The sequence below is a fragment of the Hyla sarda genome, chromosome 8, assembly GCF_029499605.1.
Source record: "Hyla sarda isolate aHylSar1 chromosome 8, aHylSar1.hap1, whole genome shotgun sequence".
Classification (NCBI taxonomy): Eukaryota; Metazoa; Chordata; class Amphibia; order Anura; family Hylidae; genus Hyla; species Hyla sarda.
In genome coordinates, this window is record NC_079196.1 from 159,573,452 (window position 1) to 159,591,644 (window position 18,193).

Sequence of the window (18,193 nt, forward strand, 5' to 3'; positions counted from 1 at the left end):
TGTAGCCAGGAGGCTGCACATATGCAGTAAATGTGATTACAGAGCGGGAGAGGCGGAGGGAGGCAGTGAATAATGATTAGGCCGAGAGCCGAAGAAAAAGCGCTGACGTCACAGCGCCCGAAGGCTGAATCATAACTCCGCCCATGCCACTTACTGCTAATTTGCATATTCAGAAAGAAGGAGCTATCAGACAAACAGAGCAACGGATCCAGGCATTGTAAGCATCATTTTTCTGAGCATCACCCACACTACCAGGCTGTACCCCTGGTTTGTGCGGGTGACTGTTCTGACACTTAAAGGACCAGGCCCATTTTGGCCTTAAAGGAAAACTAAGTGTTTTTAGTATCACACTTTAAGGCTGCAACCACCATCCATTTTATTTATTGAAAATGGTATCTGGACATCCCTAGTTATTATGCATGCTAGGTGATATAGTTTTACTTTTTTAACATATTGGAGCACCCACAAGGGTCCTGTGGGTAGCGCATAGAAGGTCTTATTTACATTTACATTGTTTTATATTTCTAATAATTTTTCTGTGTCCATATATTTTTAGATACTGAGCGTCAGATATTTTGTTCTTTAAAAAAATACATGTTTTAAAAAACACATACCTCATGTTTTTACTATATTTCACACTGGAATACTCTATACAGTAATTTCCAGTGGATATCTCTGTAATGGATACCAAAGTGGTGCTCTTGGCTTTTTCTGGATACATGCAATATGTACTGCAATAGGTGCTGCAAACGGTGTTAAGGGAATAATAGGTTGTCAGTGAAGGACAGTTTCTCACTAAAGTCCTGTGATTACGGCAGCATAGACATTGAGCTGCAGCTCCACTGTTTGTAGAGAGTAACAAACTTACACAAACTTCTGAGCTTTAAAGGAAAAAGTATTACAAAAAACATTGCACACAAAAATGATAAGGTCATAGAAGTTTTTCACTATAAGACCATTGTTCACATGGACAAACGTGTGGAACATTTGAATGTTCCAGCGGGAGCTAGGACTGCTTGAAAATGCGCCGTCTCATAGACTGCAATGCCTTTCCAAGCATAAACCGCAGCAGGAATAGACATGTATATTCTTCCTGCGGATACATGAATCAGGATTTCTGCAGCAGAAACATCTGCCGCAGAAATTCCGCCGTGTGCACAGTGCAGTAGAATCACATTGAAATCAATGGGACGCTGTTGTAGCTGACATCTAGGGCTGGGCGGTATACCAGTTCATACCGAATACCGAAATTTTTGGGCTGCACGATATGAATTTTTCCCATACCGCAGTACCGGTTGGGCCCCTCTGGAATGAATGAATGAATCAGCCCAGCGCTGCACTGTCGCCACATCGGGGGACTAGTCATATATGACCCGCCAGCACTGTTCTGCTCCCCCCCCCCCCCCAAATTATCAGCCCAGCGGGGTACTACTCACATATGTCAAGCACTGCCCTCCTCCTCTTTGTCGAGGGCCGCTGGTGCTGGAACTCACTGTACGCCAGTGGTCTCCAACCTACGGACCTCCAGATGTTGCAAAACTACGACTTCCAGCATGCCTGGACAGCCAACGGCTGTCCGGGCATGCTGGGAGTTGTAGTTTTGGGTCCTCAAACCTGCGTCCGTTGACTGTCCGGGCATGCTGGGAGATGTAGTTTTGCAACATCTGGAGGTCCGCAGGTTGGAGACCACTAGCGTACAGTATAGAGTTCCAGCACCAGCGGCCCCCAACAAAGAGGAGGAGGGCAGTGCTTGACATATGTGAGTAGTACCCCGCTGGGCTGATAATTAATTGGGGGGGGAGCAGAACAGCGCTGGCGGGTCACATGATTTGGGGGGGGGGGAGCAGAACATCATTCACGGGTCACATGATTTTGGGGGGGGTGAAAGAAATACCGTTATATACTGTGGAACCACCATAAGTTACAAAAATACCGTGATACACATATTTGGTCATACCGCCCAGCTCTACTGACATCTATAGAAAAAGAGCAATAGTCATGGATTGTAAATAACGTGGACACATGTCATTGCAGCTCTGTATTATAGAACAGAGAACAATACTTTATTTCCTCTGTGTGACTGCATGAGCCGGTTATGCATGTTTAGATCACCTGCTGGCATGGGTTAAATGGCTCAGCAACGAGGAAACCTTCTTGCTTATTTAGATTTGAGCCTTCTGACTTTATTTTTTTGCAATGTTTCCTTTGTGTGTGTGGGAGAAACCACTGGTCTGTGTGAGGAATTCCTATTACCCAAGTAACATTTGATCAGTTTTATGGAGCGCCTATAAAAGTCTTTATCCCTGAGTTGCTGAAGCTGTGTGAGGCGAAGGCTTTTTCAAACCTGTCGGGAATATAAACCAGCAAGATGTTGATTAATCTTGTGACATGTATGGAGGCCCTGATATAAATGCCTTTATTTTTATAGAACAGTTTCTCCTAAAATCAGAAAATTGCCATTAGATGGAAGTTATCCTCCTCTGGCAGCCAGTAAAAGAATCTATTCGTTTTTTTCCTATGTTGTATCTTTTTCCGTAATGACTAATAGCCCCAATTACTGGTCCCGCAGGGTTGTCGTCAAGCTCTTTTAGGTTTTTGAAGTAGAAAACATGTCTTGTTTTGTGGCAAGACGGAGGCAATACTGTAACAGAACCAGGTAAATTACCATTCAGGATTTAGGGGAGTGACCATCGATATAAATGTGCATAGGCTCTGAAAACAATTAGATGTTCAGACAGGTATATAATTATATTTATATTAGGGCTGCTCGATAAGGGGGAAAATGTGCGATTGTGATATAATAAATTGCGATATCTATATGCGATGCGATATAAAGAAATGGTGAAATCCCGCCATTTCATGTCCAATCTCCTCCCTTTTACAACTATCCACACATTTTACGCACACCGCCCATTTCACATCTCCATTTAATTTCTATCTTCCCCCTGTCACATTCTCCCCTCATGGTCACATCTTCTCCCAGGGCTGGGCGGTATGACCAAATATGTGTATCGCGGTATTTTTGTAACTTAAGGCAGTTCCACGGTATATAACTGTATTTCCCTCCCCTCCCAAATTATCAGCTCAGCGCTGTCCCCATCGGGGTAAATACTCACATATCACCAGCAAGCGCTGCCCTCCTTGTGATCCTGTTTGTTGCGGACGCCGGCGCTGACACTCCATACCAGTGGTCTTCAACCTGCGGACCTCCAGATGTTGCAAACCTACAATACCCAGCATGCTGAGAGTTGTAATTCAGGCACCATCTGAAGGTCCGCAGGTTGTAGACCACTGCTCTATACCGTGCGCTATGCCCGGGCTGCAAAAGCGCTGCGCTGTCCTCACTGGGGTAAATACTCGCATATCACCCGCAAACGCTGCCCTCCTTGTCCTCCTGTTTGTTGCGGACGGCCGGCGCTGACACTCTACTTTACGCTATGCCCGGGCTGCAAAATGTAAACATAATAAACTTTAACGCATGTTCTGAAGTTGGCCTTACGCTGGGGACGGGAATGTCGGACAGCCGTCAGCCTATCACAAGGCCGCAGCTATGTTCCGCGTCGGCCGGTGATAGGCTGAGGCCACTGTCATGTAAGAAGCCGGCTCCTTACGTGATGTTCAAAATATCCCTGGCAGAACATCGCTGTGGCCGTTGATAGGCTGACGGCTGTCCGATGTTCCCGTTCCCTTGGAAGCAGTTCTGGACGGATGGGAAGGTGAGTTTAAGTTTATTTTGTTTAACTTTTGCAGCCCGGGCATAGCGTACAGTATAGAGCAGTGGTCTTCAACCTGCGGACCTCCAGATGTTGCCTGAACTACAACTCTAAGCATGCCCTGACAGCCCTTGGCTGTCCGGGCATGCTGGGAGTTGTAGATTTGCAACATTTGGAGGTCCGCAGGTTGAAGACCACTGGTATAGAGTGTCAGCGCCGGCGGCCGCAATAAACAGGATGACAAGGAGGGCAGCGCTTGTGGGTGATATGTGAGTATTTACCCCGATGGGGACAGCGCTGAGCTGATAATTAATTTGGGAGGGGGGGGGGGGGAGAGAAGCAGAACAGCGCTCGTGGGTCACATATGATTAGGTCCCCGATGTGGGGACAGCGTGCTGAGGCTGATCAATCATTCATTCCTGAGGGGGAGGGGCCAAACGAGTATTGCGGTATGGGGAAAAATTCATATTGTGCAGGACAAAAATTTCAGTATGAACCGGTATACTGCCCAGCCCTATCTTCTCCCATCACATCTTCCCCCTATGTCACATTACCCCCTGTCACAATCTTCCCCCCCCAAACCCCCCCCCCCCCCGTCACATTTTGTACTGCGGCAATACACTAGGTTTCCCGGGCAGTTTTCAAATCACCAACCTGCTGAAAAAGACCTTTCCCCATCAGCCAATCATTGGCTTGACACGTGACACTGCTGCGGCCAGTGATTGGCTGAAAAGGGAAAGGTCCTACTGCTTGTAAAGAGAAGAGACATCGGATCGCACAGAGGGAAATGGCATCTGCAGGGATCGGGAGTAGGTGAGCAGAAGGCTGTGTTTTTTTTTTTTTTCCCTCTCTGTGCCCTTTTACATAGCTCAGTGTTTTTCTACCAGGGTGCCTCCAGCTGTTGTGAAACTACTATTCCCAGCATGCCCGGACAGCCTTTGCCGGTTCGGGCATTCTGGGAGTTTTAGTTTTGCAACAACTGGAGGTACCCTGATTCTAAAACACGGAATTTTAGGGTTTACATTTGTTTTTACCAGTGCTGTGGAGTCGGACGAAATTTTGAGTACCTGGAGTCTGAGTTGGCAAACAATGCATTGACTCAGACTCCTAAATTTAGATTTTAATAAAAAAAAAAAAAAAGCAAGTTTAAATGTCCCAATTCACAAAAAGTTATAATTAATGACTTCTCTACTGTAAGAATAAAGACCAATGCATGTAGTGCCTCACGTAACTGCAAAACGAACGTTAAGTGACCGTGAAGTAGCATGCTTTTCATGTGCTTCACTATATGGCACGCAACGCACAATTAGGACTGGCAATACTTATACTTTCCATAGTGTTGTATTCTGCTGTTAGGCTGGGTTCACAAATATCAGTTGTCCGGCACAGTTTCCCTCCGGCGTGCACCGGAGGGAAACTGATGCTTGAACTGATCCCATTCATTTGAATGGAACAGTTCACAATCATCCAGTGTTTCAATTTTGACGCCGGATGGTTGGACATGCCGGAGGGCACCGGACAGCTGCGTTCCCCTGTTTGTTGCCCAGAAACAATGGACGCCGCATGGCGTACAACTGATGACAAGTTGTCATCAGTTGTGGCATCAGTTGCGTCGAGATTTAGGCTGAGTTCACCTATGCCGGACATACGTGAACCCAGCCTTACAGGGAACCCATGGGTAACCTAGCCTCTCACTGATGAGAGATTAAGTAAATGTTTTTTGCAGGACTAGAAACACTTGTATAAGTGAAGGGAATGGAGGGTCAATAGTTCAAGACTGAAGCTGTAAACCATTGGAAAAACTGCTGCCATTCAGCTAAGACTATAAAAACTTTGTTAGCTTAAAGGGGTACTCCGGTGCTTAAACATCTTATCCTCTATCCAAAGGATAGGGGATAAGATGCCTGATCGCGGGAGTCCCGCAGCTGGGAACCCCCGGGATCTTGCATGCGGCACCCCATTTGTAATCAGTGCCCGGAGCGTGTTCGCTCCGGGACTGATTACCAGTGACCGCAGGGCGGGCGGCGTGTGACGTCATGCCTCCGCCCCCGTGTGACCTCACGCTCCGCCCCTCAATGCAAGCCGACGGGAGGGGGCGTGATAGCTATTACGCCCCCTCCCGTAGGCTTGCATTGAGGGGCGGAGCGTGACGTCACACGCCGCCCGCCCTGCGGTCGACCATAATCAGACCCGGAGCGAACACGCTCCGGGCACTGATTACAAACGGGGTGCCGCATGCATAATCCCGGGGGTCCCCAGCTGCGGGACTCCCGCGATCAGGCATCTTATCCCCTATCCTTTGGATAGGGGATAAGATGTTTAAGCACCGGAGTACCCCTTTAAACTTTAAACATGACTATGGGATTATACTAGGAAAATCATGTTTTATAATAAATGTCCCTTCCTGGATCCTCCCACTGCCCTATCTTCAGCAGCAGATCTGCCCAACTACCTCTCTCTGCTAGAAGAGCTTAGAAGAACTTTGTGGAACAGCTTCTTGGATTCAACTGTAAGTGTTTATAAATACATTCACATATTAATACAGAGGAGTCTATGTCAGAAGTACAAAAAACGTCTGAGTCGGAACATTTATCTACCGACTCCACAGCCCTGGTTTTTACCTGCTCTGGCTGGCCCCCACCTGTAGCAGTACACAGGAGCCGGCCCGAGCAGATAATCGCAAGTTTCACCGGTGCTTTATCGCAAAAAGCGCGATTCGATTGCTTTTGCAATATGGGTGGTGCTGCAAGATTCCAGTCCACCACAATGTAGTGGATTACCATTTGTTTTTGACTATGGTCCCAGCTCTCCTGAGATCATTGACAGGGCCCTGCTGTGTAGTTCTGGACTGATTCCTCACCAATCTCATGATCATTGAAACTCCTCAAGGTAAGATCTTGCATGGAGCACCTGTCTAAAGGGAGAATTACATTTATTTTGTCAGGGATGTGGAAATCCTATCACCCGAAGCCCTGGGAATGCAAATCTGGGAAGTAGAATTTTTCAGGCCTTAAGCCTTGCTTCAGGCCAGCTGGGACTGACCTGAAAGCCCCCGAAAATATGGTGTTGCTTAGGGTGTGTGGAGCGGGCTCCTGACTCAAGCCTGCACTGTATCAGGCGGCCCCCAGCTGTTTGTAGCTGATGGCCGCTTCTAATAGCTGACATACGGCGATCGCCACAGCCGGCTTTTAACCTTTTAGATCGCCACTGTCCAAGCGGGACAGGGACATGTAAATGCTTCCTGGTGGTCTAGTGGAGTACTGCATTCTGATAGGACAGGAGTGAGCACAGACGAGTGCTAGTCCTACATTCACTTCCTGGACTTTGTCTCTGCCTTTGCTTCAGCTGGATCAAAGATGATGCTGCAACCAGACAGTTATTTTTTGGATGGTATGGGGACTACTAGTGTGTGTGTTTTTTTTTTAATTAAGCCATGATTTCTACAAAAAGGAAAATGTTCGTTGTGTTTTGCCCAAGATGTACAACATATGAAAAGGTTTTAAATCTGACAGTGCCCATTTCACTGTATAGCTGGCATGCAGTACTATATTTACCTTTTTTAGAGAAATGTCCTGCAGACCCTTTAAGGAATTTTAGACCTGTGTATCTATACTAATCTCTATACTTGTAGTCTGCTGTATTTGACAGAATTCAGTTTGTCATGGAAAATAAAAAAATAAAAAAAGTAAAAAAGTAAAGATGTACATACCTTCCTCCGCTCCCCCGGGTCTCCGGTAACCGTCTCCGGTCTCCGCTGCGATCCTCTTCCTGGCTGGTGGTGGTCGGAGAGTCTTTCTGCACTCAGCCAATTACTGGTCGCAGTGAAGTCCCGACTCGGCCGGCGATAGGCTGAGCGGCAGTGTGACGTTTTCGGCCCCGTTAGCAGGTGCCGGTGTAGTGAAGAATTTTGTGTCCTGAAGCGTTTTCACACTGCCGCTCAGCCTATCGCCGGCCGAGTCTGACTTCGCTGCGGCTGGTGATTGGCTGAGCGCAGTATGAATCTCCGACCACCGGCAGATGTCTATGGCCTCTTGCTAGTGCACATAAGATTAGGCACACTGCTGGGACCCCCCCCCCCCGACCTTTGAGTTTCCGTGACTGGAGACATGACGTCACTCCATGTCCCCTCCATTCAGGTCTATGGGAGGGGCGTGATGGCTGCTTGACACCAACCAACATGTGACATATGGCCTTTAGGACTGGTGAACATTAACATTTGCTTTTATACTGCATCTTGGCCTTTTGCTAGTGCACATAAGATTATTCGTAATGTGTAGAAGTAGCCACATAGTCAATTATGCTTGCATTTTATGGACAAACACTATGAATGCACCCCTTTTATCTTAAGTCCATTAATGACTGGCATTTCACGTGTGACATGACGTGTGAAGCCTGGAATACTGGTCTCCTAGAAAAGGAAATGGGCCTCTTCTATGAAAGTCCTGGAGATTACACTTAGGGAGTTCAGGGAGTTCATTATGGGGCCCTTATAAGGGGACTTTACTAGTATAGAGAATAGAAATACTGGGCTTTTATGATATTTTTGTTTTACTGGAATATGAATATATATTTATATACATATAACATTTTTTTTTTTTTTTGTATGGGTTTGTGCTCTGTTTGGTTACAATTGCACCACTGCTCCTCTGCACAGGTTTCGATAAATCTTCCTGTTTCTTTGTTCAGTCCATTGAACTCAATGGATTAAATGTAGGTACACCATAGTAAACATTGCCATTTCGTTTCAATTATTTGCTGTTTTATACCTCTAATGTGAAGTTAATTCCTTTTTATAATGAGAGAAAGTGCAAAGAAATAATGGACTCAAAATTGCTTGTACTAAAACACTCTGTTATCTGTCCCTAAAAGTGCATTTAAAAAAAATAATAATAATAAAAATATAAGAAACTCTCCTGAAGCACATTTTCTGAATATGTGAAGGTTTGTGCTATGTAATCGCGTGTCATTTTCTGTAAGGAATCATTTTCCTCCCCTCCGGAGCTCACATGCAGTACGCTGTGTGTGATGACTTGACACAGCATGACTAAGCAAATCCTAAATGCTCTGTGCCCCCACATCTATGAAACCCTCTGTGCTTTGTTGTGTATAAACAGTACTGAACGCTGTGAATCAACCGCACAGTAAGTGCCTGGACATCAGCCAGACCCCAGGGATTTACACTTACTATTAAAGTGGAGACTGTGCTTTCTAAGGGGGAAAACATTTGTGTCTTGTTACTAGATAGTATGTGTGGAAAAACTACAACGCTAAACTGAGGTGACTGGTCTATTTCTATTTGTCTACACCCATAATCATGATGCATCAAGAGATTGTCAGGGTTTTACTTTGTTGTTTTTGATTTTAAGTGGGTTTTGATTTCTGATTGTTGATATATATTTATTTTTTGTTCTTTCTCTAGATGATTGTGGTGGCACTCATCTTGTCTGAGCTGCTATTAAACAAAAACTCTCATGCAGGAAAACATTTCCCCTATTTAAGGCCCCCCCACGATAGCAGTGAACTCCTGCACGGCACCCCGGTAGTCCCCATGAAGGGAGCGTGTCGACACCACACAAAGCCGACACCCCGGTTCACTGTATCTCTCAGAGAACACGATCTCCGGCTCTCACGTAGAGCTAGATGGGGGTGGCATGTTGGCCACTAATTTGTGCATTGGGGGGCAACGACCCCTTTCTTGGGACTGCCAGCGTGCTGTGCAGGGTCAGACACTTACACCCTATATATCCATAGGGTATAAATGTTCCTGCATAATAGTTCTCCTTTAACAATATTCAGAGATTTGATTTACAGCAGCCACATGATCAATAGGAACCTTTAGATGAGTTAGTGATAACTCTGGGAAAGTGTTGTGGGCATGCTCTGTGACCTATGCAGGGAGAGAGAATGTGAGGCCTAATCATAATCTATTGTGAATGCTGAATTCTGTGTGTTTCTGTATGTAGGTGTTGCAATCCTGCCTGTGATAATGCTTTAGTGGGCATAAACATGGAATAGCCGAAATTTGCAGATTGCTCAAAACATACACACATTTTGCTCAAACAAGCATTAATATATTCTGAATTCTGAGAACAAAAGGATCAGGTGGTTAAAATACAATCTCTTTCCCATTATCCTATGTCTGAGGTCAGTCAAGAGGCCCTTTTACGCAAACAGTTGGCTGGGCCCACTAAAACAAGCGGGTTTTGCCTACTATTTTCTAATGTGTATGGGGGCCTTAATATATCTCTGTAGCCAACCAGCACCCTGCTTTGTAATGATGAGGGGCAAGAACCGTGAAGCCACTGTCTTATGGAAAGATTTATTGCCCAAAGTAAATGTCTCTGAGTGTCTCAGGCAGACTGGACAAGCAGGGCGTAGATAACATAGCATAGCATAGTTAAGTGTTATGTAATGATTGCATATAGTAGTCCACTATAAGGACTTTACAAAAAAAAAAATGGGTAATGGTTTTTAAAAATAGAAGTATGCATCTCCTTTAATAAAATGTTTTTATTTCCCCTTTTTTTGGTACTGCCAGGTGCAGAATTGTTCTATTGTAATAATACTACTACTTAATACAGTGGTTCTTAACCTGGGTTCAATCGAACCCCATGGGTTTGGCAAGTCAGTCTTGCGGGGGAGGTCACAGCAGGACAGGCAAACAAAGCAATTGCTTGGGGCCCCGAGCAGAGCTGGTGTTTGCCCGTCCTGTAGCGACGGGGCAATTCCCCCCCCACCACGATTAACTCCCTGCGGCCCCACGTTAAGTTTAAAAACGCTGGGGCCGCCGGGACATAGAAACAAAGGCGCTGTGGACCGGAGGATGGAGCAGGAGGAAGACTCGCCCTGACCAGCTTGGTAAGTGACCAGCGGCACGTCATCTTCGGTGCTCTGACCACCATACCCGAGACCTACTGCTATAGCCGGAGCGGTGGTCGGAGCACTGAAGTGGGCAGTACACAGGCATACAGCCTCCAGTGTACACTGTATTTGGCTGGAGGCTGGATGTCTGTGGGGAACACTGCCTGCCTAATGTTTGGGGGAACACTGCCTGCGCCTAATGGTTTTGTTCATTTTATGCACCTATGTATAAATATATACTTAAATATATACCTCCTATGTTTTGAATTTGAAAAAAATCATATTTTATTTTTCCAATTAAGAGGGGATCGGTGAATGCGCATATGAAACTGGTGGGGTTCAGTACCTCCAACAAGGTTAAGAACCACTGACTTAATATCTTCACCATCACTGGGGCAAAAACGTCCCCCAGGGATGGTGAGGATAACTATTTTAGCATATATAACATGTTGTCAAGCATTATATATGCTAATACCTGCTGATTGGTTCCCTTTTAAGGGTGTAGAAATATACATGTCACTATTCAAGGGAACACTAATGGTCTGGGCATCAGGAACATGCCTGTCCCCCCTGATCTTGTACTTGGTGCCCAAACCTGTAAGGATACAGCTATAGCCCTAATGTTTCTTGATCAAAACCTGGTTACCTAGTAAAATTCATAGTAGTGTTATTTGGGCACCATGTGGCAACACTATTTGGGCAGTATATGATACACTAGAAGGTACTATGCAGACCCTTTCTAACTGAACATTGGTTCAGATACTACTTATTAGGAATGCATCTTAAAGGGGTAGTCCAGTGGTGAAAAACTTATCCCCTATCCTAAGGATAGGGGATAAGTTTGAGATCGCGGGGGGTCCGACCGCTGGGGCCCCCTGCGATCTCTCTGTACGGGGCCCCGGCTCTCCGCCGAGATAGCGGGTGTCGACCCCCGCACGAAGCGGCGGCCGACACGCCCCCTCAATACATCTCTATGGCAGAGCCGGAGATTGCCGAAGGCAGCGCTTCGGCTCTGCCATAGAGTTGTATTGAGGGGGCGTGTCGGCCGCCGCCTCGTGCGGAGGTCGACACGCCCCCTTCCAGCGGGCTGTCGGGGCTCCGTACAGGAGATCGCGGGGGGCCCCAGGGGTCGGACCCCCCGCGATCTGCAACTTATCCCCTATCCTCAGGATAGGGGATAAGTTGCTCACCACTGAATCACCACTGGACTACTCCTTTAAGGACTCAATATCACATTATTACTTATGATACTTACGGTACTAATAAATGTGTGATTTTTGGCAATAGTCTGGAATTGCACAAGACGTTTTTGAGCCAGTCACAGAAGTGGAATTAAAGAGTAGTAGGTCTTTTATACTTCTTTTTTTCCCTTCCTTTTGGATCCACTCCTTGCTTTAGCTCAAACCATACCTGTGGAGTTGATAGAAATGTATCATACATAGTTAATATTGTAGGATTCATTTATTTAATGCATGGCTTGTTGAACACTTATTTTCAGAGGTGAAAAGCTGATGTTAGCAGTTTACTATGGGATGGAGCCTGAGTCCACAGCCCTGAATCAAACTACACTGAAAACTCCATGTGTGATCCTGACCATAATGTTTTGTAGTATTCGGAACTATGATTTAGTCACCTGGAAAAAAAAGTGATTATTTTCCTGGTGTACAGTTCTGTCCGGTTACTCTTTTTGTTGTATCTAACTTTGTATGTTACTAAAGATTGTTTTAATGTCGTCTGTCCATGGATTTCATTATTTACTTCCCTGCACAAAAACTTAACAAGTGTGAATGCATTGGTTGGGCTGCCATTGTATCTAGTTCTTATCCCATATCTGAATGGATTAGCATTGAGAAAGAAGCTCAACCTAGCAGCTTAATGTCCCTGTTGTAGGTACTTGTATTAGAACTTCCCTGGCTTAGGGTGGTCCTCTACGTAATGTCCTATTTTGCCTATTTTCTTATACTTTAGTACTATTGCTGTTGCTTATGTTTCAATGTTCTGTGGTATAAAAACCCTATTTTACCAAGAAAATTTATATTGCATTGTCCTTGTTTTTATAGGATGCAAATGTTACCTGGTATACAGAGAACCCAGACTTCACCAAGTGCTTCCAGAATACGGTCCTAGTATGGATTCCATGCATCTACCTCTGGCTCTGCTTCCCTTTCTATTTTTTATACCTCCAGCGCAATGACCAGGGCTACATCCGAATGTCACATCTCAATAAGGCCAAAACTGTAAGCTTCTGTTTCTGTGTGGACATCTGTTATAGTTCAATAATTGCTGTTTAGTAAATTATCATCTCATAGGTTAGTAGCACAGTGCCAAGACAGGTATTTGGAAAAGAAGAAATAGACTGGGGTGGTGCTGTTTTTGGAAGAAATTAGCTCTGTTTTTCTATTACTGCATTAACCTTTCAAATGATTCAGTTATGTTTAAACCATCTGTATAGAAGAATATAAAAAAAAACTCCATTGAGTGCTAGCTCTGTGTCCAGAAAGTAGAATGGCTATACTGGTTCACTTGAAGGCATATTCCAGTCTTAAGACCTATTATTTAATCCAGTTCAGGGTTTTTCCATTTTTGCAATTTAGTTTTTTCCTCCTTACCTTTTAAAAAATCATAATTCTTTAAATTTTGCACCTAAAAATCCATATGATGGCTTATTTTTTGCAGCACCAATTCCACTTTGTAATGACGTCAGTCATTTTACCCAAAAATCTACGGAGAAACGGAAAGAAAAATCATTGTGCGACAAAATTGAAGAAAAAACACCATTTTGTAAATTTTGGGGGCTTCCATTCTACGCAGTACATTTTTCGGTAAAAATTACTCCATATCTTTATACTGTAGGTCCCATACGATTAAAATGATACCCTACTTAAATAGGTTTGATTTTGTCGTACTTAAAATTTATACGCTCAAAATTGTCATCTTCTACAGGGCGGTATGAGGGCTATTTTTGCGCTGTGATCTGAAGTTTTTAGCGGTACCATTTATGTATTGATCGGACTTTTTGATCGCTTTTTATCCATTTTTTTTTTCATGATTTTAAAAGTGACCGCTATTTTGGACTTTGGAATTTTTTACGCATACGCCATTAACTTTGCGGTTTAATTAACAGTATATTTTTATAATTCAGACATTTCCACACGCGGGGATACCACATACGTTTTATTTACTTTTTTTTTTATGGGAAAAGGGCAAAGGGCAATCAACTTTGAACACGTGTCTAAAGGGTTAATAGCATGCGGTAAGCATTAGCCACGGGTTCTGCCCTGTCCTGCCCCGTGATATAGAAAGGGAGCGGACTCAGGGCGTACAGGTACGCCCTGGGTCCTTAAGAGGTTAAAAATGAAAGAAGCAATCTGATTGGTTGTTATGGGCAATTCAGCAACTTTTCTTCTAGACATGTTTTGATCTCCCCCAATGTGTGTACAGTGCTTCCAAATATTTTAATGACATTTAAATAAAGAACGTTGCTGCCATAGTTGAACCATAATTTCACATTTGAAAGGCAGTGTTTATCTTTTTATGTACATGTGTGACTTTATCTTGTACTAATCCTGATGCAGAGTTAGAAATGCAGGGAGACTTTAACTCTAAAGACTGTGGGGTTATTAATTTTTTTTTTTTTTTTTTATATTATCTGGCTTAACATGTGCCCAGAGCTTGTTCTGATGAATTGCATTCTGAGAAGTGTCAGGTTTTGCATCCACCATGATAAAAAAAAAAAAACGATTGTGCACCACATTATATAAACTTTGCTAAACTGAATGATGAGCAAGTAATGTGCTGGTCCTCTTAGGAAAGACTCCACCACCAACAGCTTGACTGTAGCTCTGGTATGCAAACCAGTCTATAGCTCAGCGCCAGTACAGCAAAAATTATGCAACATGTTCACAAAGTTCTTCAACTTTAGAAGTCATGGGGTACAAAATACTAAATTTGTAGGCAAGTAAACAATTATCTTTATTTCTACAACTACATAGTAACTAAACAAAATAAGTAGGGATGCCGAAAATTATCGGACGAAAATGCCCCTTTTGGCCTTTTTGGCTAAGGGGATTTCCTGCCGATTAATTTGGTGGGCGTGGCCTAGAATAGGTGTGTGGCTTTTAATGCTCTGGTGTGATACTCTTTCTCCGCTGTGAGGTGCAGAACTGCACACCGGCGCTACACAAACCCCGCCCCAGTCTTGCGCAGTCCAGGCCCTCCCCCCAGTCTTGTGCGGCACAATACAGACGCCTTTGGTCCTTAACAGGTCATGCAATATAAGCTATATTTTAGTCTGTTGGTGTTGTTTTATATTGTTTGGGTAGGTCCCTTTGTTAAAGGAGTACTCTAGTGCCGACTATTCCTCCTCAGTTGTGCCCTGGCTGAAAAAAAAAGTTCAAATAAACTTTCACTTACCTTCCTCCGTTCCACCCGAGCGCTGCTACAGCTGATCAGTCCTCCGGTTCCGTCTTCTTCCTTCTTCCTGTGCACGAATCATCACATGGCGCTCAGCCTAGGACCGGCCACAGCAATGTCCTGCTCGGCCGGTGATGGGCTGAGCATGTGTGATGATCCGTGCACAGGAAGAAGACGGAACTGGAGGACTGATCAGCGGTAGCAGCGCTCCGGTGGAATGGAGGAAGGTAAGTGAAGGTTTATTTTAACTTTTTTTTTCAGCCCAGGCACAACAGAGGAGGAATAGTTGGCACTAGAGTACTCCTTTAATAGTTGCCCCCATTATGGAGGCAACTATTAACAGAGGGGCCTACCTAAACTTTATTGGGGCAGCTATTAGAAGAGGGGCCTACCCAAACTTAATGGGTGCCCCATATAGTTTGGATAGGCCCCCATGTTTAAATTGCTCCCATAAAGTTGTTGTAGGCCCCTCTCAAATGGGCCTACAACTATATGAGGGGGCAACTATTAGCTAAAAAGGCCTACAAAAACTATATGGGGGAAACTTGCCCCCATATAGTTATAGGCCCCCCTCTGCTGCTAACTGTTGCCCCCATATAGTTGTAGGCCTCAGTCCTTGCCCCACCACATTGTTCTGCCCCAGCTCCAGTAATTTTATTATTTTTTCTCCTTAATAATCTCTACTCTGTGCGACTGTGCCGGCCCACCATCCTCCTCAGGGCAGGCTCTTCCTTTGTGCTGCTCCGCTCTGTCAGACAGACTGCTGATCCACACCTCTGCGCTGGCCTCCTCTTCCGGACTCTGCCACAGCGCTTCTACGGTCACGTGACTTCAGGGCCGGCTTCACCGTGCAGAGACCAGCGGATGTACCCTCCGGCGACCACTTCTGCAGTTTTAAAGAGATAGTGGCTGCCGGCCCAGAGGTTCATGCTGTGCAGCAGCGCTGCCGTGTGTGATCTGTGACTGATTTGACTGACTTAACAGAGTACAGTCAGTCAATTCGTCAATGTACAATGTGTTGGCCCCAGCAGTCAGTGAGTGACAATCACTCACTGAAAAAAAAAAATTGCCGTTGGGGTCCGGTCCCCTTACAGGGGTATAGGTTATACCCCCTGATGGTTGCCCTGCTTCCAGCATGCCCTACAGCCCTTGGCTGTCAGTGCATGCTGGAAGTTGTAGTTTTGCTGGAGGCACACTGTAAAACACTGTCCTATGGGGACAAAAAGTATTTAAAAAATAAATCTGTAAAAAATAAAAAGGCAATAAATGTGAAAAGAAGAAAAAAGCCCCTCACCCTAAATAAAAGTTTTATTCACCCTTTCTCACCCCCCCACCCACATTTTTTCAATTAAAATAAACAAAAACAAACATTTCTCAACACTGCGTGCATAAATGTCCAAACTATTAAAATAAAATGTTAATAAAACTGCATGGTGAATGGCGTGCACGTATAAAAAAAAAAATTTATCCAAAATGTCCCATCAAAATAAAAATGGTACTGATAATAAAAATACAGATCACAGCGCAAAAAAATTGCCCCTATAAAACCCCATATATGGAGAATTAAAGTTATAGGGGTCAGAAGAGAACATTTTAAGCATGCTGTTTTTTTTATTATATCAGATAGGTGTGTACCCCTATAGTGTGTCCTGGAGTCAATGTATGGTGAGTGGTGGTGCTGTGGCTGCAAGCTCGGACAGTACCTTCTATAGCCACCCCACTTCCCCTTCAAGTACATCAGTAACTAAAAAAAATTCAGACAATACAATTTTACAAAAACTATATTGAAAAAAAGGGGGCGGGGCAATGCATTTTCGGTTTCGGTTTTCAGCCAAGTACAGCCTAAATTTTCGGTTTCAGCACAATTTTCCTTTAGGTGCATCACTAAAAATAAGGCATGCTTCACTTAGGCTGCATTCACACTACGTTTGCTTGCTACGGCTGCCGGATCCATCTGGGAAATTTCAAAACCAGTAGCTCCCGTATCCCAGCCGGCCTTAAGGACTTAAAGGGGTACTCCGCCCTCAGACCTCTTATCCCCTATCCAGAGGATAGGGGATAAGATGTCAGATCGCCGCAGTCCCGCTGCTGGGGAGCCCCGGGATCACTGCTGCGGCACTGCGCTATCCTTACTGCGCAGATCGAGTTCGCTCTGCATGTAATGATTGGCAATACAGGGGCCGGAGCATCGTTAAGTCATGGCTCCACCCCTTGTGATGTCACGGCCCGCCCCCTCAATACAAGTCTATGGGAGGGGGCATGGCGGTCATCACGCCCCCTGCCATAGACTTGCATTAAGGGTACGGGCCGTGATGTCACAAGGGGCGGAGCCATGACGTAACGATGCTCCGTCCCCTGTATAGCCCGTCATTATGTGCAGAGCCAACTCGCTCTGTGCAGCAATGATAGCGCAGTGCTGCAGCGGCGATCCCGGGGCTCGCCAGCAGCGGGACCGCGGCGATCTGACATCTTATCCCCTATCCTTTGGATAAGGGATAAGATGTCTAAGGGCGGAGGACAATTTTATTTTTACGTTTTTTGTTTTTTCCTCCTCGCCTTCAAAAAATCCTAAGTATTTTATATTTTCATCCACAGACTAGTATGAGGGCTTGTTTTTTGCGCAACCAGTTTTCCGTTGGAATGCCAGCACTCACTTTACCATAAAATGTGTGGCGCAACCAAAAAAATACTATTTGTGTGGGGAAATTAAAGAGAAAAACACAATTTTGCTAATTTTGGAAGATTTTGTTTTCACACTGTACAATTTATGGTAAAAATGACGTGTTATTTATTCTTTGGGTCAATATGATTAAAATGCTATACTTTTCTATTACTTTTGCGCTTAAAAAAAATCGCTAACTTTTTAACCAAATTAGTACGTTTAAAATCCCCTGTTTTGAAGACCTATAACTTTTTTATTTTTTATTTTTTTTTTTGGTGTAAGGGGCGCATTTTTTTGCGCTGTGATCTGTACTTTTTATTGATACCATATTTGCTTATATAAAACTTTTAATACATTTTTTTTATTAAGTTTTTGTTGGTATGAAATGTTGTTTAAAAAAAAAAAGCAGCTATTGTGGACTTTTTTCTTTTTTTACACGTTCACGCCGTTCACAGTACGGTGTCATTAACATTTTATTTTAATAGTTTGGATATTTACGCACACGGCGATGCCAAATATTTATATAAAAATTTTTTTTACCCTT

The 18,193-nt window shown here is 44.4% G+C and overlaps 1 protein-coding gene across 3 annotated transcripts in view; it reads left to right on the forward strand.

Moving 5' to 3' along the window:
* The window catches only part of ABCC1 (ATP binding cassette subfamily C member 1), a 222,725-nt gene that overhangs the window by 102,480 nt on the left and 102,052 nt on the right, over nucleotides 1–18,193 (forward strand). For all 3 annotated transcript variants that reach the window (XM_056536365.1, XM_056536367.1, XM_056536366.1), the window contains exon 2: nucleotides 12,635–12,811. In XM_056536365.1, the coding sequence (XP_056392340.1) occupies nucleotides 12,635–12,811 (177 nt within the window). The remainder of the gene's footprint in view (nucleotides 1–12,634; nucleotides 12,812–18,193) is intronic.